The sequence below is a fragment of the Pimephales promelas genome, chromosome 23, assembly GCF_988280905.1.
Source record: "Pimephales promelas chromosome 23, fPimPro1.hap1.1, whole genome shotgun sequence".
Taxonomy (NCBI): Eukaryota; Metazoa; Chordata; class Actinopteri; order Cypriniformes; family Leuciscidae; genus Pimephales; species Pimephales promelas.
The window spans coordinates 3,451,527-3,476,181 of NC_142791.1; the positions used below are offsets into that span (position 1 = coordinate 3,451,527).

Here is a 24,655-nt window from a genome sequence, read left to right on the forward strand (position 1 = left end):
TGTAAATTCTGTGACTTTGTAAATATTTTAAAGTATAATTTGTGGTTTTGCTTAATCTTTAACTTGAGTAAAAAACGTGTTGAGTTTGTCTTAAAATTGCTTTTTTAAAAGCATCTTTTGTTAAGCAAAATGCCAAAAACCGTTGGCACATTTAATCTCTCTTAATCCGGACACTTGATGTCTCCAATCTGGCTCTGAAAAATGAGTTTCTCTCTTCTCTTTCCCGTCCTTCCGTTTTCCTCATTTGCCTTCCCTTCTCTTCAGTAGTTTTACTTCAGGTTTTGTCCAGAACTGCAAACACTTGATATTTACTGAACTTTAAGTTTAGTTTTATGGTAGTATTGATGCAGCATCATTTTGTTCCAACATGTTCGCATCAAATCTATAAAAAAAATTGTCTTTTAATTACAAAGCTAGATCAATTATTTTCCTAAACAGTTTTTTGGCTTCATATTCAGTGCGAGTAGTTTTGGTGCAAAATGTTTGTTTTGCTGGCTAGCATAGTCCCTGACCTCTTTGGTGTGAACCTTGTGGCTGAGGAGATCTAGATGAAATGCACCTGTTGTCCTGCGATGCTCAGTGTAAATGGTGATGAGTTGATAAGTTAAACCTCATTTTGGTTCAGTCTGACTCTGAATATGGATCACCGCCCTGAGAAAAGTGTGCTGGTTTCATTAGGCAACCTCAGAAGGTGACCTTGTAGAGGACAGGGAAAGTGGACTAGCTGGAGTGGATGACCCAATACAGTGTGCTGGTGTGTGTGTGTGTGTGTATCCTCTCCCTTGATCATTACTTTCTACCTATAGTCCCTGGGCTGTGGATCTGGGGCTGTGTGGAGGCAGAGCGGTGAAGTGACCTACATTACACTGCTTCCCTGGATCTGGAGCTCTTCAGCTCACAAACACACTATATTCATGTTGACTGTATATTGGTTGACAGTGACATGTAAACAGTGCAATTTGGTGCATGTGCTCCTAAAATGGATTTAGCCCAAAAATCTGTGGAAGAAAATATTTTGAAGTACTAAACAGTTTTGGTTACCATTGACTTCCATTGTATGGACTAAAAGCCTCATATTGAATCCAAGAAATAGCAATGCAATATTTATAATATTGATGCTATTGTTGTTGGCATAAACACTAGAATACAACTATTCCCTCCAATTTGTCACTCTTTCCATTTTTGGGCAGACTGGCTTGAAAAAAAAAAAAAATATATATGCTATTATGTGAATTTTAAAAACCCACAATGCATATCAAGCCTTGATTTCATACACCACTGTTCAACATTTTGGGGTCATTAAGATTTTTTTACTTTTGAAAATAAAAAATACAGCAAAAACAGTAATATTGTTCCAAATAAAAATGACTCCTTTTCTATTTTAATATATTTTAAAATGAAATCAGCCATTCCTTCAATCTTCAATGTTACATGATCCTTCACAAATGAATCATTCTAATATGTATAATATATAATATCTTCTCAGAAAATATTTCTTATTCTTATTTATGTTGAAATTGTTGCTTAATATTTTTGTGGAAACCGTGATGCGAACAAAGGAACGGCGTTTATTTCAAATGGAATTATATAATTTTAATTTTCTTTACTGTCACTTTTGATCAGTCTAATGTGTCTTAATTATTTAATGTGTGCTGAATAAAAGTATTTATTTCTTCTTTAAAAAGAAACAAAACAGAAAAACAATGTACTTTTTTGAACGTTGTGTATATTTGCACACCTAACTTTTGAATGGTAGTGTTAGCACTGGTTTATTTATACTTGCCTATCACACTTCTGTCCTTGAAAAATTAGTTAGTCACTGCATTTCGATATTATCCTTGGATTCCATATATTATTATTTAAAGTTTGATATAAACTGGATTAGATCAAATAACCACGATCCTTGTTACCAGGCGGATTGCAGGTTCAATCTCAAGTAATGTTGACCTTGGACCGTATCGTAGGCTCACATCTTCAGTGTTAGTCCTCAAGATGAAACAGCTTCTTCAAAATGCAACAGAACATTATTCCAGTTGTACCTTTTTTAAGGCTTCATAAATCTATTGCAGTATTGCAGTCATCTATTGCAGTTTTGGGTCATGACTTGTTCCAGTTGAGTGAATGTCAAGACCCCTGAGTGACATATTTCAGTTTCCAATGGCTGAAGTTAGAGCACATTTGCAGCTTACATGTCCTTAATGCTAATGCTTACATGCTAATCCAATCTACAGTCGGGTTATGTAACTACCACATCAGTATATTTTGTCATATTGTGTGTATGTGTACTGCGTGCCAAATCCATATTGCTCTAAGATGGTCTTCATATGGTTATTGTATCAGGACAATGATTGCAAATGCAATAATTAAGCAAAATGTTGTAGAAATGTAGAGAAGGTTAAGGTTAAACTCCTCCATGGTCAGAAAGTTTTCTCTCAAATCATATTTTGGTGTCCCTGATAGCTCATTGAACTGGATACATGTATTATTACCACTTATGTTTGTGTCATTTTATGCCATTTCTGTCATATTTTACCCTTTACTGTCTGTGGAACACAAAAGATGATGTTTTGAAGATTTTTAGGGTTATGGTTAGGTTTTGAAAGTCATTGAGGTCAAGTGTTGTTTTGGACCCCATTGACTTTCATTGTATGGACAAAAAAAGTTATTTTAGTAGAAAGAACAACATGATGACAGACATTTTATTTAGGGGTGACCTAGTCATTTAGAGCCAGGTAAAACTCTGCATATGATGGAAGATATTCTGATGGAAGAAAACTTCACATCTGGGTCAGGACGTGATAGGATTTTGTGGACATCATGATCCAGTTCTGGCCCATGAAAACCCACTTTAGTTGAACAGCTTAGTGTCTGGCGTACTATGACATTGGCTCCTGCCACCACCGAGAAAATCTGCATTATTGACGCCACTGCCATCTACATATTTAACACACTGGCCCCGCTATTGACTTTCCAGGCTAACGCTCTGCTTGCACACAATGCCGAGCGCCCCCGCCCTGCCGAGAGACATTCTGCTGCCCGCTCGCCACCCCCTCAGACTAGAAGGCCCCCTGCACCGTTTCAAGATTCAATGCACTGGAACAGCAGATTCATTTCAGTCCAGGCTTTTATATTGCGGTATGTGTGTGTGTGTGTGTGTGTGTCGGGTCTCCGCTTGTCACCACGAAGCCCAGCCACAGATCAAATTTTGAACCAACATGTTGGACTTTCATCACTGTTGCATGGACAATATAAGTCATACACCAAAATTACCCCAAAAAAATCTATTTTATTGCAAGAATATATTTTTTTAATTATTGAAATAACTAATAGTTTGTGGTTGGTATGCATTGTTTAAATGTTTTTGAAAAAAGTCTCACCGAGGTAGCATTTATTTAATCAAAAATACAGTAAAAACTCTAATATTATGAAATATAATAATGTAATAAAATAATAAAGGCTGTCAAACAATTAATCGCATCCAAAATAAAAGTAAAAAAAAAATCGACTTTTTTTTTTTTTTTTTTTTTTGACACAATTTTGAGCACCAAATCAGCATGATAGATGTAATGATGCTGAAAACGTAGCTTTGCCATCACAGGAATAAATTACATTTTAAAATATTAAAAAAATGTAAACCAATTATATAATTTTTAGGGCTGTCAAATGATTAATTGTGATTAATCGCATTTCGCATCCAAAATAAAAGTTTGTGTTTACATAATATATGTGGGTGCACTGTGTATAATTATTTTGTATATATATATAAATACACACACATGCTTGTATATATTTAAGTAATATTTTAATGTATATATTATATATATATATAAATATTTTATATATATAAATAATATTTTTTTCTTAAATATACATGCATGTGAGTGTGTATATATATATACACACAAAATAATTATACACAGTGCACCCACATATATTATGTAAACACAAACTTTTGGATATTTTGGATGCGATAAATCGCTTGACAGCCCTAAAAATAATATAATTTTTATATATTTTAAAATGTAATTTATTCCTGTGATGGCAAAGCTACATTTTCAGCATCATTACTTCAATCATGCCGATTTGGTGCACATTCGCGCTGCTTAATACTTTTGTCGAAACCAGGGTCGTTTAAAGAACAGAATTTATTTGAAAAAATCTTTACTGTGACATTTGATCAATTTAACATCTAATAAAAGTATTCATTTTGAAAAATGAAATCAACTGGTTCGGTCAAAACAACTTTCACACAAATTTGTTTTCCCATTTTGTCATGACCTTTCTTCTCCATACCGCCTTTCCAGCTCAATTCTTGATATCGTCGTGACCTTCACGACCAGGAAAACCATTGTCAGTGCTGTTTTGAATTGCACACCTGTGTTATTCTTTACCCTGCGCGTTGTACATAGTGAATAAGACGTCTTAGGCACTGGGAGAGAGATGAGGCACTGTAACTTTCACAACACTGACGAGGAGAAAGCACACAGTGACGGCGTGGCCCTCTCTGAGTCGCGGGGAGCTATTAGCTGACTGAAGATAGTGTGCTGCGTCGGTCCGCCTCTGCAGTGGCCTTCAGCTGTCAGCGCTGGGAGAGTGGACCGCGTGAGGGCTGAGTCATAATAACTAATGTGCTGATGAGCAGAGCCGCCCCAAAGATCCACGACTAGCCACTGCGTTCCAGTCAAGTGCCTGGATGTACCCCGCTCTCTCTCCGCTAAAGCTCTGACTCATCAGTGAATAATGTGGACCACTGCGGGGCTTACATTCTGACTCATCTCTCTTAACCAGGGTTTTTGGGGCGCTTCTTAGAGTGGGATAACTATAGAGGAAAGCCTAGGATCAGGAAGAGGAAATGGAAAGCAGCCTCTTGTCCATGTCGCCCGCAATCGTGACCTTGCTTGGGTCTATGTTTACCACAGGATAGACTTTGCATGTTTTCATTAGCCTTTTGTCTATAGATACATGACTGTGCAGGTTTTTCCCCTAAGATGATCTCGCTGCTGCTCAAAACAACAGATCTGCCAGCTGGTGGATTACATAATCCAGCCTTTGGTTTTAAGGCCACTTACGTCGCTCTCTGACGACGCTTAGCCTGGCTAATTTGACTCGCATCATTAAATGAGAGCAAAATATCTTCTAAAAAATATTCAGGTATCTTTTGTTGCTTTATATTTGATTGGGTATCTATAGCGAATTTTATATTTTATATTACAACTTTTTCTATTTTAACATGTAGTTTATTCCTGTGAATGGAATTTATTTATTTGAAAAAGAAATCTTTTGTATCATTATGAATATCATTAGTGTCACTTTTATGTCTTTGCTGAATAAAATAATTCGGTAACACTTTACAATAAGGTTCATTAGTTAACTGCATTAGTTAGCATGAACTTCACTCTTAGAAGAAAAGGTTCTATATAGAACCTTAAAAGGTTCTATCAGCGCTACGTATTTGGAACCCCTAAAAGGTTCTATACACTTTTAAAAAAAGGGTTCCTATGGGTTCTATATAGAACCCTGGGATTCCATACTTGACCAATAGAACCTTGTACCAAAAAAAAAATGGTTCTATATAGAACCATTTTGGAGTTCCATATATGAAGCGGGGGATGGAACCATTTCTGGTTCAAAATAGAACCAATTCTTCAAAGAGTGTAATAATGAGCAGCACTTATACAGCATTTATTAATTGTTGTTAATGTTAATTTCAATATTTATTAATACTTTATTCAAATCTTGTTAACATTAGTTAATGCGCTGTGAACTAACGTGAACAAACAATGAACAATTTTTATTAACTAACATCAACGAAGATTAACAAATATAGTAACAAATTGCTCATGGTTAGTTCATGTTAGTTAACACATTAACTAATGGACCTCATTGTAAAGTGTTACCAATAATTATTTTAAAAAGATCTTACTGACCGAAAATGTACTTCACAAGGTCTGTGGACCACTTTTATGATGCGTTTATTGAGTTTTTTTTAAGCATGGCAGCCCCCAGTCTCTCTTCGCTTTCATTGTATTGAAAAAAGTGGTCAGGATTTTCATTTTCAAGTCACACACACACACACACACACAAAAAACATTTGGAATGACATTTTTGTGTGAACTGTTTCTTTAAACAAGTTGGGCAGTTTGTCAAAGTTTTCCTATCAGAGTAAAACCAATTTGTCAATCTTCTCTGTTTACAAGGACAGGTATCAGTGCCAGAAACTCTGTCTGTGCAGGGCAATATTATGCATGCTGAGCACACACACACACACACACACACACTAACACAGACTCTTCCTGTGGCGTCAGCGATCGTTGCAGTTTCAACCAGTCAGCTCTCCTCTTCTCCACCTGGGAAGAAGGAATGCATCAGCGACAAGAATTATGTGCTCTCCTCAGTGTGTGTGTGTGTGTGTGTGTGTGTGTGTGTACTTGCAAGGGAGAGGGAAGAAATAATAGGATAGATGGTTAACTCAGGATATCCCCACTCAAAACAAACATCAAAACACTGGAAATCCCATCATGGCGTAAAGCACCAACTCAAACAACTTAAATCAATGTTCTTAAAAATGTAGTTAATGTAGAAGCAGGCTGCGCTATGGCTTAGTTCAGTGAAGCAAATCCACAACATTGTCATTGATTTACCCGGATTTCAGGATGAGGTCAAAATGCCCTGTACTAAAGAGGAACTGCCTGTTCAAAGTTGATCAATTTCATTTTGCAAAGTGTCATTAAGCAAACTGCAAAGTCTGAACTGAGCAACTGCCTCTCAATAATTGTCTCCAGCGTAATTAGTAAGTCCTGAGGGTAGACTCTCAAGAAAATAATTGCATACTTGATTTGGGATAAAATATAACATGCATGTTAATTTAACCTTATAATATGGGTTCACGGCACTTAAGATATATGCATTACTCTGTGACGTAAATATATTAACGCATGAATTTATGCTTTTAACACATGCATTTAGCAAAAATTTTATCAGATTTATAAAGATTCATTAATAAAATAATAAAGCTTTGAAACATATTTTGTAATATATTTTGGCTTTTGAAGGTTTAAATGGAATATATTTTCGGTTTATAAAAATATGTTTCCTTAAAAGGTCCAGTTTTATATACTATAGATAAATTTGAAATATATTTTGATATATATGTAGTGATATGAGAACTCACTAGGTTTGAAACACAGCTAAAATATTCATCATTAAACATGGCTGGGCAAATGTATTTTTACGGGTTCAGCTGAGTGAACTGTTTTAACCACCTCTGCATTCCAGAGATCTGAACACACCCAATGACATTATCTAAAACAAGAGCGGTCTTGTAGACAGTGTTTGTGTAGATCTTTGTGTAATACTTTCTAATCTGATACCCTCATAAGTTATTTTACTTGATCAGCCCAGCGTGACAACAGTGGCTCAAAAAATGGCGTGAGTTTGGGGTGGAAATATCTGTTTGACTGTGGCAGACAGGGGAAGTGCTCGTGTCTTGTGTCAAGTCAAGTTTATTTATATAGCGCTTTTCACAATATAGATTGTATTAAAGCAGCTTCAGAGTATCGATCAGAACATAATAACAATGTTCAATCCTTGTGTCCTAATACTCCATCAGGTGAGCCAATGGTGTCCTAAAACTCCATCAGGTGACCCAACGGTGTCCTAAAACTCCATCAGTTGACCCAATGGTGTCCACAAACTCCATCAGGTGACCCAATGGTGTCCACAAACTCCATCAGGTGACCCAATGGTGTCCACAAACTCCATCAGGTGACCCAATGGTGTCCACAAACTCCATCAGGTGACCCAATGGTGTCCACAAACTCCATCAGGTGACCCAATGGTTTCCAAAAACTCCATCAGGTGACCCAAATGTGTCCAAAAACTCCATCAGGTGACCCAACGGTGTCCTAAAACTGCATCAGTTGACCCAATGGTGTCCACAAACTCCATCAGGTGACCCAATGGTGTTCACAAACTCCATCACGTGACCCAATGGTGTCCACAAACTCCATCAGGTGACCCAATGGTGTCCACAAACTCCATCAGGTGACCCAATGGTGTCCACAAACTCCATCAGGTGACCCAATGGTGTCCACAAACTCCATCAGGTGACCCAATGGTGTTCACAAACTCCATCACGTGACCCAATGGTGTCCACAAACTCCATCAGGTGACCCAATGGTTTCCAAAAATTCCATCAGGTGACCCAAATGTGTCCAAAAACTCCATCAGGTGACCCAGTGGTGTCCAAAAACCCCATCAGGTGACCCAATGGTGTCCAAAAACTCCGTCAGGTGACCAAATGGTGTCCTAAAACTCCCTCTGGTGACCCAACGGTGTCCTAAAACTCCATCAGTTGACCCAATGGTGTCCACAAACTCCATCAGGTGACCCAATGGTGTCCACAAACTCCATCAGGTGACCCAATGGTGTCCACAAACTCCATCAGGTGACCCAATGGTGTTCACAAACTCCATCACGTGACCCAATGGTGTCCACAAACTCCATCAGGTGACCCAATGGTTTCCAAAAATTCCATCAGGTGACCCAAATGTGTCCAAAAACTCCATCAGGTGACCCAGTGGTGTCCAAAAACCCCATCAGGTGACCCAATGGTGTCCAAAAACTCCGTCAGGTGACCAAATGGTGTCCTAAAACTCCCTCTGGTGACCCAACGGTGTCCTAAAACTCCATCAGTTGACCCAATGGTGTCCACAAACTCCATCAGGTGACCCAATGGTGTCCACAAACTCCATCAGGTGACCCAACGGTGTCCTAAAACTCCATCAGGTGACCCAATGGTGTCCTAAAACTCCATCAGTTGACCCAATGGTGTCCACAAACTCCATCAGGTGACCCAACGGTGTCCAAAAACTCCATCAGGTGACCCAATGGTGTCCTAAAACTCCATCAGTTGACCCAATGGTGTCCACAAACTCCATCAGGTGACCCAACGGTGTCCAAAAACTCCACCAGGTGACCCAACGGTGTCCAAAAACTCCATCAGGTGACCCAATGGTGTCCACAAACTCCATCAGGTGACCCAACGGTGTCCTAAAACTCCATCAGGTGACCCAATGGTGTCCTAAAACTCCATCAGTTGACCCAATGGTGTCCACAAACTCCATCAGGTGACCCAACGGTGTCCAAAAACTCCATCAGGTGACCCAATGGTGTCCTAAAACTCCATCAGGTGACCCAACGGTGTCCAAAAACTCCATCAGGTGACCCAACGGTGTCCTAAAACTCCCTCTGGTGACCCAACGGTGTCCTAAAACTCCATCAGTTGACCCAATGGTGTCCACAAACTCCATCAGGTGACCCAATGGTGTCCACAAACTCCATCAGGTGACCCAACGGTGTCCTAAAACTCCATCAGGTGACCCAATGGTGTCCTAAAACTCCATCAGTTGACCCAATGGTGTCCACAAACTCCATCAGGTGACCCAACGGTGTCCAAAAACTCCATCAGGTGACCCAATGGTGTCCTAAAACTCCATCAGTTGACCCAATGGTGTCCACAAACTCCATCAGGTGACCCAACGGTGTCCAAAAACTCCACCAGGTGACCCAACGGTGTCCACAAACTCCATCAGGTGACCCAATGGTGTCCACAAACTCCATCAGGTGACCCAATGGTGTCCAAATGGTGGAGGCTAGTTGGCACTTCAGCACTGCATTATCATCGGGTCCAGGCTTAGCTCCTCGTCAGATCTGGATACGGCCTGGATCCGGCAGGCTGCGGGAAAACCTCGGGATAAACAAAGACACAAATTAGCGTACATGCCATGCTTCTGATGATGTAATGAGTACATCAGGATTTAAGGGAAGTGTTCCCAGTTCTGGCTGACCTAATCTAGCAGCCTAACATTGAATTATAGAAGTCTATAATGTATTATGTGTATGCTAGGGCAAAGAGATGTGGCTTTAATCAAGCTTTGAACTGACGGTGTGTGTAGGAAGACTATTCCACATTTTTGGTGCTAGTGGAGCAGGACTTTAAGTACAGTACTAACAGGGCATGATTATTATTTTGCCCCGCTCATGGCAGTGTCTGTGCTTTCATTTGTGGACCGGAGACTCTAATTTGATCGCCTTATAGATCAGTGGCGATGAACCCAGGGCATTGCTGAGCATCTCGCTTCCAAAGTCATGGCCTTGTGTGCGCTCATGATGTCTCTTTGCGTAACTCTTAATCAGCAGAGGCGTGTTGGGTAATAATCTGCATGCCGCTGATGAAATCCTTCTCGGGGACATCTGAAATTAACAATCGCGCCGGAAGCGCCGGCTGCTTCCCGAGACATCCCGGATTCTCTTTGTCTGTCTGTAGCCGAATAGAGCTGGAAAATAGTGCAAATGGTAATCTCTGGATTATGGTGTTAATCCCTGGTTGGAAGACAATAGGGATAGAGGTTCTGTTTGTGTCCTGAAATGAGGCTGGCTGGCTGTCCTGCAGGTTCTACTTTTTTTTCAGTGTGAGGGAGCAATGTCAAATCATGCGATAGCAAGGATTAGATTTCACGATTTAAATGTCTAAGATAGCAGATCATTATTTTGGGAATTAAAACCAAACCGTAACCAAAGATATTTGTGTTCTTTGAAGTGTCACATGGTTTAGCCTACCTCAACTGAGCATCACCATCGCCATGGAGACAACCTTGGTCCTAGAACAAGAAGTAACCAAGTGCGTTCCATTGCACAGACGCCGCTCTCGGTGCCGTATAAGTACACTTAAAGGTTTAGAGTCTCTCCAAGTGCCCTGGTTTCTCTTGAAAAATTGCTCTTGTCAACCTCTAAAGTTATTCTGAACAAATATTACAGGTGAAGGTCAGACAAGCTCATGAGAGAGCCTCTCAACATTAGGAAATGTCATACATTTATACATCGTTCATGTTTTTTTGACTAGCAGCCATTTTGGTGAGGTTTTAACCCTTTTAAGATTAAACTATTGTAAATATGCCATAAAATAATAAATTACGCCATTGTAGTTGACGTATAGCTTAGTTGACATCTTTAACTCTCTCTAATTAAAACAGAAATAGCCTAAAATAGTTTATGAAGTCTGCTAAGGGTGGGTGGAATCATTTTTCAATGAATATGGAAAACTGGATGCTGTGGAAGATGAACTTGGAAGTAATTAGACGGGAGAGAAAAAAGTTTTGGTCAGTGTCAGTCACTACAGCCTAAATCACCGTCCTCTTTGGCTCAACTAGGTCATCTGCTCTCAAATAGACTTGCACACTTTATTTCGTATAGCCCACATCGCTCACCTTATTTATCCTTCAGCTTTTCAAGCATCTACTTGCTGCCAGCCTGAGACCTAATATGTCTGCTATGTACCGAAACTTGAACCTTTGACATATGATTAACATTTTAAATGAAGAGAGAGACAAATTTGTGTTTGTTTCTCCATTTATGTCACCTGATAGAGTTTAGGTTCTTTTCCACTGTCGCCTCTGGCTTGCTTAGTAGGGGACACCTAATATTCGTCAATTTGACTTTACTGACACTATCGGATGAGAACTGAACTGAGCTGGACGATGTCATCACTGTTGTATAGCTGAATTGAACTCATTTCATATTGACGATGTTGAACGACACTGAATCGACTAACTTCAGCTGAACAATGACAGTAAACAATTGTCTTTTTAGAGCTGCTTTAAAGCAGAATTGAACTCTTTGCATAATTGAATCATTATTTCCTCAATCTATTGTATAAAGCGCTATATAATTAAAGATGACTTGACTTTACATTAATTAAGATGTCTATAAATATATAAATATTTTAATAAATTACGTTATTTATTATATTTGTAATTTTTATCATTATAATAATATGTTATTTAATATAAATATAAATGTATATATATATTACATTACATTTTTATAATTGTTGAATTTTTTATTATAATTGTTTACATATTTTTTTCTATTTATATAATACATTTTAAATATGTATTAACTTATGCATGAAATCATTGAACATTTCTTTTCCACACTATAATCTGTAAATAATGAAATATATGGAATTTGACATTTAAAATTGAGAAAAAAAATCATAAATATTGATATTTAAAATTATGAATGGTCATTTATTATTTACAAATCAAATGAAAATCATTATTCTGGGAAAGATGTATTACCAAGTGAAAGTTCAAACCCTGATTTCCATAATACAAAAAAAAAGATTTGTTTGGCAAAGCATTGTGGGGAAAAACAAATATTCCAGAGGGAGCTCTCGGGGAGGTGTCTATAGCACCTAGCAACAGATTGAACTCGGTATATGGTGTTATAACTCGAATTGGCTAACCAGTTTATGTTTTGTATTGGCATGTTTAATGGTTTTTTAGGGTGTGATGATACTGACCACAGTATAATTTCAACTGCATTTTGGCAATGTACAATCAACTTGATGATTGTGTACATGCATTCAGTACTGAGCAATGACCTTAACAGACCTGTGATAAAATGGAATTAGGCTAGATAGAGGATGCATATATTTCACAGTTATTTGTTGTTTATGTTTTATGTGTTTTTTTTTTTTATTAGGATGCCATTAAGATTATGAAACTTTATTTAGGCTGCTTTAAGAATTCCTAAAAGATCTCCATTAGGAAATCCATGCATTATCAATCAGTGCTGTGTAAAAATGATCTGTGAGATCATTTCATATTTTCTGTTCTTCTTTAGCTCTAATCTCCTTTACGTTTCTACATTTCTGTTGCCCCATTTGCCTAATTCATCAGCCTATTTTGATTCTGTTTTCATTTTTCACATGCTTGCAGGATGTCCAGGGCAGGCACAATTTATGATTCTCCCGGGGGTGTTCAATCCCCTCGCTAGGTGCGTGTCGTATTATGTCAGAGCCTGGAGCCTCTGCTGGCAACCGTTCAGCCCGGGTTTCAGGCCACTGTGTTCTTGCCCCTTTGGAGAATCGGACATAGAGCCGCCTTGCCAGGGAGAGATGATGCCCAGATGGCATGGCGACCACGTCTGTGTAGAATTTGGAGGGCTGATGGCCTAGATTCCAACACAAGTGCACTCGAATCTGTTCAGTATTGTGGTCCAATTAACCCTGGAGATCTAAGAACACTAGGACAGCGTCTTTAAGCAAACGCCATATATAAATTTTCAAATTATAACATTTATCAATGTATTTTTATCTACAGTATTTCTCTATAGACAATAATTGTCAAATTATAGGGGTGTGCTTAAGTTCGTAACTATGAATTTGTTTTGCACCATTTTGTTTAAAAAAAAATGGCATGAATATTTCATCAAATTATACAGTTTGTTGTCAAGTTTGCTTCTAGGTAATTTTGTTTTATACTTTACTGGACGACTTTACTGGAAATCGGCCCATATTGATAGGATTTGTGGGATTCAGATCCAGGAAGCTCCCGTTCCACCACATCCCAAAGATGCTCTATTGGGTTGAGATCTGGTGACTGTGGGGCCATTTTAGTTCAGTCAACTCATTGACATGTTCAAGAAACCAATTTGAAATGATTCGAGCTTTGTGACATGGTGCATTATCCTGCTGGAAGTCGCCATCAGAGGATGGGGACATGGTGGCCATAAAGGGATGGACATGGTCAGAAACAATGCTCAGGTAGGCTGTGGCATTTAAACAATACCCAATTGGCACTAAGGGGCCTAAAGTGTGCCAAGAAAACATCCCCCACACCATTACACCACCACCACCAGCCTGCACAGTGGTAACAAGGCGTGATGGATCCATGTTCTCATTCTGTTTACGCCAAATTCTGACCCTACCATCTGAATGTCTCAAGACTCATCAGACCAGGCAACATTTTTCCAGTCTTCAACTGTCCAATTTTGGTGAGCTCTTGCAAATTGTAGCCTATTTTTCCTATTTGTAGTGGAGATGAGTGGTACCCGGTGGGGTCTTCTGCTGTTGTAGCCCATCCGCCTCAAGGTTGTGCGTGTTGTGGCTTCACAAATGCTTTGCTGCATACCTCGGTTGTAACGAGTGGTTATTTCAGTCAAAGTTGCTCTTCTATCAGCTTGAATCAGTCGGCCCATTCTCCTCTGACCTCTGGCATCAACAAGGCATTTTGGCCCACAGGACTGCCACATACTGGATGTTTCCCCCTTTTCACACCATTCGTTGTAAACCCTAGAAATGGTTGCACGTGGAAATCCCAGTAACTGAGCAGATTGTGAAATCATTGTAATTCTATGAAAATTAGGAAAACCTAACTATAACTATTATTGGAATCACTTTCAGAATGAATAAAGTGGCAGAAAACAACTGCAGTGCGCTTATAATGAACTGAATATTATTGTGTGTCAGTTTGTAGACACAAACACTGTTTTCTCTACAGTTATATTGATAGTTTTCGTTCTTGGTATGAACAGGCAGTGGAAAGATCTAGCTTTCCTTCAGTCATTTATTTTGCTGTAAATAATGGCGTGGACATAATTGTATTCATTTTAATGTATTTTTATACACCACTCTGAACAAAGCCTCCACAAATGATGATAGACGAAATCAAATTCAAATTAGCGTATAAAGATTAAATAATGAGGATACTTCTGGGGTCCAATATCTGTTACATGAGATAACACGACTTCCAGTGACATCAAAAAGCAGCCTTTTCTGATAATTCTGATAATATTTCTATCTTTATCTTCAGGTCTCATATTCTGTGTCTTTCTATTTAGCTCTTACTCAGTTTCTCGGTAAAGGTATGCAAAGCTTTTCAACCTGTGCAACGTCAGCAGGCAGGTCAAAGGAAGAGAGTATGAAAAGTGTGGGTTAGCGCAATGTGTGGGTGTGATGACGCCATCTCTCGCTTTTCTCTCCCTCCCTTTCCGAAAGCGTGACTCTGAGGCGCTATACTGAGCAGAAGAGGAATGATGGGAAAAGTGGGGTTTTCATGAAGGTCCTTGACCCAGAACAAGCACTAGTCTTTATTTAGGCATGCTGTTATTGTGTGTGTGTGTGTGTGGGAGGATAGTGGGTGTAATAGAGAGATTGAGAGAGTGATGGACAGGAAGAGGATTTAGTTTGGTGTTAATCCTGAATGTTTCTATTAATAACCCTTGAGTCATATATGTGCGCGCACACACACTCACCCACACACACTCCAACTTATCAATACGCACCACAAATTTCATTTAATTTTCACCCACGAGCTCTTGATGATCTGGGGAAAGTCCACTTACATGCTGTATTACACAATTAAACATGGTATGTTGCGCACATTGTACTCATTAAAGGAAAAGTTTTATATATATATATATATAATTTACTTTCCATCATGTCGTTCCAAACCAACCTAAATAAAACGAGAGTGGTTGGGGACTAGAACTATCAGATTCTAAAATAACAAAAAATAAATAAAAAAACAAAATACCATAAATGTAGTCCATATTTATCATCTACTCTTCTGAGGTCATATGATGGCTTTCACAAGTATGTGCTTCTTTTTTTGGGAACTATCCAATTAATAATCATTTTAGGCATGTTTAACAGTTTAATCTTTATGATAAATGACTCTTCATTATGGCAGCACATCACAAACATGAATCACAACAGAACAGCCTCTTATGGCTAAAATGAACTGGCGTCTCAGAGGATAAGCTGTGTGAAAAGGAAAATCCTCTCACACACACACACACAATGATGTTGAGTGTTTGGGAGATCTTACACAGTCAAGGACGTTGAAAGTTAATGTAGGAGTAGAAACCCCCTTGAGAGCGTTGTGCATGTGTGACGTGATTTTTCAGTAGGTGGGTTAGAACGTGACTGCCAAGCCACACTGAAACAAAGACGGCTCTTCCAGATACACATAACTATTTACATATCTAGTTAAAATAAAATTGTAGTTTATCTAGTCTTGGAGTCTATTATAAAACAGGAATTGCTAAAATAATGACTAGTTTCCCTTTGTTTGCCATTGGTTGAACAGACAGATAGCCCCGCCCCAAAATGGTTGAGCCAATTTTTGAAAAAGATTTTTCGAAGTTGTAAATAAGACGTAATTTTAAGAGAAAACACTCTTTCGGTCTTTCTACAAAATTTCATTTAAATCAATATTACTTATAAATATTTGTGAAATGAACTAGCAATTTCTGAGAGAATTGTTTAGAAGGATATCCTACACCAATATTTTTAATGTACACACTTAAAGGTTAAGATATATTTTCATAAAAATGATTTAACTAATATTATCCATTTAATTATAGCATTAAGGCACTTGAGAGCTTGCAAGAAAGCCCTTTAAAATATAACACAGCCTCTTGTACCTTGCTTAATTATTGTTTTATGAGATAAAACTCATTTGGAATGTGTGTGTGGGTCTTTAATTACGTCCCTAGTTATAATTAATTCATTTATATGCAATGCAAATCCATCAACAGTGCGTATTCGTGTGCGTGTGTGCGCAAAGCGTCATTTCTCTCCTGACATGAAGTGTGACTATAGTGTTAGCCACACTGAGCCTTCATTCCTCTGAATGACGTCAAAGCAAGGCTCCCAGACACACATTTCTGTTTCTCTCACTCTCCTTCTCTTCTTTTTTTTTTACCCCCCCTGCTGTATAGTTGCATTTATCTTCCGTAACCAGGCTTATCTGTTAAACAACAACCAAAATGAGAGCAGAGACAATTCTATTTATGCTTAATTTCCATTCACAGTCTCTCTGGCAGCACATAACCATGCTGTGAGATCTTAGTCTACTACAGAGATGATGCTTTGAAGTCTGGGGATAAAGAAAGCAGCGTGGCGTGTATATATATATATATATTGCAACTTGGTTGGGAGGACAGAAAAAGACTCTTCTCTAATCCTCATTCCCTAGCATGCCTCAGACTCCTCTGTGCTGCTTATGAAAGGGCGTCTCCCATTGGCTCACCTTAGCTGTGCCCGAGAGGCTCAGCCAATCAGAGCTCCCCACCTCAGCACCCCCTCCCACTCAGGTAGTGACGGCTGCGTGCGTGTGAGAAGGAGAGAAAGAGCAAGAGCATTTCTATGAATGGAAATGCGGAGGAGGATCCCAGAATGTGATGGCAATTGGCATGTCATTTCTCTACCTTTCTGTCTTCGTCCCCTCCTCAGGCCATCAGTTCCTCCCACATCTCACTGTCACTTTTCTTTCCCATCTTTCATATTTCTGTCATGGCGGACACAGGATTTCAAAGACTTCCAGTGTCTTTTAGGACCTGATTCATACACCAAGTGGATGGATAAGTGGATAAACCGATGAACCGATAGATTGGTATCCAAAAAAATAGATAGACTGATAGAGAGAGTACTAAAAAGATAGATTGATTAACATATACATATACAGTATAGATTGATAAATGTATAGAAACCGATAAACATACACATAGAAAAGTGGATAGGTCGATGGATGGATGGATGGATGGATAGATGGATATATGGATAGATGGATGGATGGATACATAGATAGATAGATAGATGGATGGATGGATGGATACATGGATAGATAGATAGATAGATAGATAGATAGATAGATAGATAGATAGATAGATAGATAGATACATGGAAGGATGGATGGATGGATGGATGGATGGATGGATGGATGGATGGATGGATGGATACATAGATATATGGATGGATGGATGGTAATATAGATGGATGGATACATGGATAGATGGATGGATGGATGGATGGATGGATGGATGGATGGATGGATGGATGGATGGATAGATAGATAGATAGATAGATAGATAGATAGATAGATAGATAGATAGATAGATAGATAGATAGATAGATAGATAGATAGATAGATAGATAGATAGATAGATAGATAGATAGATGGATGGATGGATGCTGGAAGGATGGATGGATAGATGGATAGATAGATGGATAGATACATGGATAGATGGATACATGGATGGATGGATGGATGGATGGATGGATAGATAGATGGATGGATGGATCGATCGATCGATCCAAAAAAGATAAACAGTGTAATTAGGATAATTATGTGTGTAAATTGATTCTGATTAAAATGAACTCTCTTTCATCACTTCTTCAGAATGAGAGAGCTGTTGTCTGGAAGAATCTGTTAGCTGTTAGTTTTAGCCTCCTTCTCATCTCTCTGCTGGATCCTTTCAATTGGAGCAGACCGTCATTGAGTCGTCCTTGAGAACGCTCCACTTTCCGCCCTCATGTCTGCGGTGCTGGTATTCCAGCCTTGTGTGTGTGTGAGTGTGTGTGTGTGAGTGTGTCAAGCAGTTAGAGATTGCTCTGATTTCTAATGTCTAACGTGTGTTCTGACCTGAGGGCAGATGGTGGCTTTTTTCCGCACTACAACATCACTCACCACACCATCCCGTCGTCATGGCGCAGCCCATTTGTGCTGTCAGGGTTGTCATGGTTACGCAGGCGCATCAGCTGCCATTGCCGTACAGCCTCATGTTTCTATGGCCACCAGAGCGGAGGCATTTTAATGCATTATTTATATATTCATAATGCCTCATTTTTGGTTATATTTTCTCAATCCTTACTCCCGGTAGCACCTTGACAGAGAACTGTAACTTATATAAGACATTACAGTAGTTGTGGGTTGCTCATACTTTATATTCTACAATTTATGGGTGTAACCAAGAATTATATTATAATGGTATAGATGACATACATGTATAAGAACATTTAGTACCTTTTATAATGCATTACATATACAGGATTCATAGACAGTGTTACCAGAAACTTAGGGGTAAAAAACCAATCCATTGTTTTAATTGATTATGGACCATCATTCATAAATTGAGTGCGTTATAATAAATGTTTTGAGGATTAGGACATCACATTATTGGATGGCTGTGTTATCCTCTCTCATCAGGCCACAGCTGAAGCTATTAATTCAACAGAATGTTGGCAAACGCCGCCGAAGCCCCTCACAGGCAGACAGCGGACGGGAACGGCACACTGACACTGTCCAAGACACACGTTTAGAAGATTTCAGTGGCATATTTATTCACTGAGATTAATGTCTTCCTCTTGTCAGATAATTTCCTTTCCGCAAAATAAAAAAGCAATAATTTAAGTCTTATTTTTTTGGATTTGCTTTATTTATATACTGTGTACTTTATATATATATATATGCAGTACCTTTCAAAAGTGTGGGGTCAGATTTTTTTAAATACTTTTATTCAGATATATGATCTGTTATACTGTATTGCTGCTCTAATGTTACAAAATATTTGCGTTTTCAAATAAATTTTGCTCTTTTGCACTTTCAATTAATCAAAGAATCTTGAAAATAAAAGGTTTCCACAAAAAAAAAAAATTCAAGCAGAAACACTTTTGAATTAGATTTTTCTCTCGTAATCTACCCCCCAAAAAATGTCAGCATGTCAATATGTGTTAAAATATAGCATTTCTAATCTTGAAAATCATTGTCAGTCATTTTAATGGGGAGATCCCTTGCTCTGTTTGGATGAGAATTCCACGCTCATCTCTTATGAAATCCTCTTATGGGGATGACGGGGCTTGTCTTTAAGTGTCGGCTCTTGATTTCATAATGTGCAGTTGTATTTATTTGCAGGGGTCTCAGCTCTCGGCACAGCGGAGTGCTGAAGTGGATTTGGGTCAGGCTAGTTTTAGAGTGCCTCTCCTCACTCGCTCTCAATCCATCAGAGCGACAAGCCCTAAAAGGATATTCACATCAGTAGTTAAAAAGCCAGGCTTTAACACTTACAGTTCATCTTTTTACCCTTGTTCCCCCACCATAAGCTTGTTTAAAGGAACCGTTGACCCATAGTGGAGAAAGTCTGTTTGCAAAAGGGTGATTTTTTTTGGTGCACAGTGATCATGAGAACCTATTCAGATGGCCATTTTCTCTGTTTTGACCTGTGCATATTGTTTTTGCCTCCTACTCATCAGCGCTCTCGCTCTGGCTGCTGAGAAAAGAATCAAATGAAGGGGAAATTGAATCAAATCCTGACAGCGCTCCTTTGCATAATGTTTCCGTGATCTACTCAGCAGATGTTTTAAAGTGCTTTCTCTTTCTCTCCTCATCTCTCTTTCACAGTAACTGCCCTTTCTCCTTGGCTGCGGCTCTGGCCCGTGGTACGGCTGACAGCATTCTGCAAAGCGATCTCTCGACGTACTATATCATCAAGAATCTGGAGGACGGAGCAGACAGGCTGCCTCGTGAGTGACCCATAAAACCTGCATCACATAAACGTAAACTGAAAAGACTAAAGATAACTCGGACTGAGACTAGTCTTGAGTCGATTGTGACCCAAAGTCATGCAGCATCAATAAAGCCTGAGAATCTGTGTTGAAATCTTGCTATCGAGTAGAGAAGACATAATATTTGATCCGAATGTAGGCCATTCTGCACAATTTTAAACCTCCTATTCAAGTGCAAATTTAGGTCACTTACTAACTTAACGCTGGCCTGAATTGCTTTCTTATCTTTCTATATTCGAATTGAAATGGCAAAGGAATTTGAGATGGAAAGGCTGCTAATGTGCCACGGTTTAACCGTCGTTAAACCGAAAATCGATTCATATTTGAATGTCAAAACACCTCTTTTTGTTATAAAATCAAGACGGCAACTTTCTGCGGCAACAATTGTAAACTGAAAGTATGTTAAAACAAATAATGCCTGGTATGCAAATGAAGTTAGGGATGCAGAATATTTGTTATCAGCCTATGTTTAAAGGAGTAGTTCACCTTTGAAAAAACATTTGCTGATAATTTACTCACCCCCATGTCATCCAAGATGTCCACGTCTTTCTTTCTTCAGTCGAAAAGAAATTAAGGTTTTTGATGAAAACATTCCAGGATTTTTCTCCATATAATGGACTTCAATGGGGTCCAAACGGTTCAAGGTCCAAAAGACAGTTTCAGTGCAAACTGCAAACTGTTCAAAGGGCTTTAAACGATTCCAGACGATGAATAAGGGTCTTATCAAGTGAAACGATCACTCATTAAATAAATAAATAACAAAGTTTATGTTTTATAAGCTCAAATGCTCGCCTTGCTCTGTTCTGTGAGTTTGTGACTCTCCTGTTCGAACTCGTTCGTCAAAATGAACGAATCTATTTCCAAATCATTTGGTTCATTCAACAAACGAAACGAATGAATTGACTCGGAAAAAGATTCGTTAGTTTTGATGAACAAGTTCGAACAGGAGAGTCACAAACGCGCATCACAGAACAGAGCAAGGCGAGCATTTGAGCTTATAAAACTTAAACTATGATTTTTTTTTTTTAATGAGCGATCGTTTCGCTTGATAAGACCCTTATTCATCGTCTGGAATCAATTAAAGCTCTTTGAACAGTTTGCACTGAAAGTGTCTTTTGGACCTTGAGCCGTTTGGTTCCCATTGAAGTGCATTATATGGAGAAAAATCCTGGAATGTTTTCATCAAAAACCTTAATTTCTTTTCGACTGAAGAAAGAAAGACATGGACATCTTGGATGACATGGGGGTGAGTAAATTATCAGCAAAAAATTTTTTTGGAAAGTGAACTACTCCTTTAAAATTTCTTACATTTACACATATCGGTAGATATTGCATTTAATTATACATGCCAAATTGCATTATTTTTACTTTTGGATCACCTTATATTTCTAAAAACACATTTTTTAAAATGTAATCTTTAGCAAATTTCAAAATGAATATGAATTTTTCTCACTGTACATTATAATCTTGTGATGGCTATATTCACCTCGCATTGATTTTAGCTTTTAGTGTTATATTTTTCATTTATTTAGACAGTATAAGCTACTGTAGAATTTTACCAGCAGCCATAACACGAAAATGATTATCATTATAATATATAGTATTTATAAATAAATAAATTACATGCATATTAAAATTCTATACTTTTTTTGTCTAAATAAAATACAAGTAACTGTTTGTAATTGTATGTATTTTAAAATGTCCGTGCTGCCACAGTGAATTATGGGAAATTAGGTCTGGCTGCACAACCAAACAGATTAGAATTCATTTTTTTACTGCTAGTGACTCAGAAATTACAAATTCCATCTTTAATTGTGACCGACAGCAATTTTTTTCTGTCATAATTCAGAGTTTTCCCACTGCTGATCACATTGCGGTGGCATTCATATACACGGATCTCATAAATACAATCATTCCAACTGAAATAATTCTCTGTGGTTCACATCTAACTATTGCCATCATGAGTTAGCACAGACTTTCACATAGCACACTAATCCCAGACACTTTCCTGATTGGACAGTAGATTTATAAGGCCAGATGGACCGCAATCTGCGTTGAGTTTAAGCACTGTTCAAAAACACGTCAGAGTTCGAGAACTCCACTCGAGCCGAGTCTGGGTTTCCTCAGCCGGGACAGTTAATGAAGGGTTTCACGGGAGGTATGGGTCTTTAAACAGGCCTACGTGACTTGACCCATTCCAGCATCAGAGATGTTCAGTGTAAGTTATAGCAGTGGAAACGACTGACATCAGTTCACTGGGCGGCAGACAGACGTCTGCTCAGGGCAAAGGCAGTACATACTGTTCACCAGCGCAGCTCTGACATGGCAGAGTCAATTTAGACTCTGTGCCCACGGAGACAAGACGTAGAGAGAGAGAGAGAGAGAGAGAGCATCTAAAAGGATAAGGGAAGAGGAAAGAGCATGTAATGTCTACTTTACAACCATCAAACTATTTAAAAGGCCTCTCCGTCCACACAATGATAAAATACATCTGTCCAAAGCAGCACTGTGGTGGACTGATGGACAAAAAGGGAAGGGGAAATAGTGCCATTGAAAAATATGCCACAAATTGAGAGATAAAAACAGACTCTCTATTAGGGAATCTGGGACTTTGCCATACGTTTTGCAATCAAACTCTTCCAGCTAAATTTTATGAGATTGAGAAACAAATCATTTGATTGCCAGTGATACTTTTAAAGATGTTGCACCTACAAAATAAAAATATGTAATAGAAAGCTTAATGCTAAATCCTGAAGTATCCCTATAGGCTTTAGGCACTTTTCAATACTCAACCGATTTAAACCGAGAACGGTAGAGCGTGTGTTTCAAACATATTGATATCGAACTTCACAGAACGAAGGAACGTCAGCTTTAGTCCATAGAGACCAGAGCTGGAACAATCCCATCATCATTAACCAGTCACCAGTCACTCTCTCTCTCTCTCTCTTTCTCAGTTGGCAGATGGCCTCTTTTGCCCACTGTCCTCAATTCCGATTCCACTGTGCATTTAATCAACAGCTCATGCACTCTTCCTTTCCAATACGATATTACAGTCAAATCTGTTTGGCTCGTGAGCCAAAAAACAGCACTGTCTGTTTGCGTATGGTGCATGTATGTGTTTTTTTTTCAGTGTTGTGACATGAAACAATGGTTGATTTAGTCATTAATCATCAAAGCAGAGTGTTTGTGTTAGCATGTGTAACATGTAACATGTAACTTGCCTTGGCAGAGATCGAATCGGTAAAGCTGGCACGGCTGATCTTTAATAAGCTGTGCGAGACATGCTGTCATTGGCTAAAAGAGTTCCCGTATCGCCGCCGCCACATGCCGTACTACGAGACCTCCATCCACGCCATTAAAAACATGCGCCGAAAGATGGAAGACAAACATGTTGTCATTCCGGACTTCAACTCACTCTTCAATATACAGGTATGACCTTGATCGTGAGTTTGAATGACTTTTATTTTTAATAATGTACCATTCGAAAGTTTGGTGTCAGTGCGTATCAAGTTTCAGGATTACTAATATTAAACTAGCACAGCTGTTTTCAACATTAATAATCAGCATATTAGAATGATTTCTGAAGGATCTGGAGTAATGATGCTGAAAATTCAGCTTTGCCATCACAGGAATAAATGATGATTTCTTTTTTTTTCTTTTCTTTTTTTTCTTCTTCTTTTTTTTTTTTTTTTTTTTACAGTTTTACAGTTTTTTATCAAATAAATGCAGTGCTGGTGAGCATAAAAGACTTAAAAACATTTTTAAAAAATCATAAACATAAGACATAAAAAACATTAAAAAAAAAAAAAACATACCATCATTTCGTCCAGCATTTTACCTGTGGAAATATTTGTAGATTATTAATATGTATGGTATGAGTGTTTGGTTTTGACTTGTGCATCCACTGTTTCTAAATGTAGTATTATTATTATTATTATTATTATTATTATTATTTTATTTTTGAGATTATTGATGAAGGAAATAATAAATTCTTTAATAGACTGGGGTGGGGTTTAATAAGTTTTACTTCTTCCCACTCCATTTCAAGCACAAGTGTATAAGTTATTATTGTGTATCTTTTCTGTTGTCACACTATTTTGCTTGAAATAAATAAATAAATAAATATCGACCACATACTTTTAAACAGTACATGTCTAATGAACATCAAAAAATCCAAGATTTCTGTTCTGTCACAGAGACAGAACTATATTAATATAAATATATGAATATATAAAAAATATAATAAATATATGAATATATTTTCATATATACTTATTTCAGGAATGTCTGTCAGATAGGGACATTTTATCCATCTTATGCCAAATAAATTATTTTATTTTTAACGGTTATAGAGATTGTATCATGCAAATATCAGGCAAATGAAAATTCTTCTCTAAAGATATCATTTTTATGGCCTTTTTGATGGAGAGAAGAGAATTTAATATCAGCAGGAAATGTTGATTT

The 24,655-nt window shown here is 38.1% G+C and overlaps 1 protein-coding gene across 1 annotated transcript in view; it reads left to right on the forward strand.

Moving 5' to 3' along the window:
* ppm1e (protein phosphatase, Mg2+/Mn2+ dependent, 1E) overlaps positions 1-24,655 on the forward strand; it is a 48,075-nt gene that overhangs the window by 12,511 nt on the left and 10,909 nt on the right. Inside the window, exons 2-3 of the mRNA XM_039675557.2 lie at positions 20,028-20,149; positions 23,421-23,620. Coding sequence (XP_039531491.2) covers positions 20,028-20,149; positions 23,421-23,620 — 322 coding nt within the window. The remainder of the gene's footprint in view (positions 1-20,027; positions 20,150-23,420; positions 23,621-24,655) is intronic.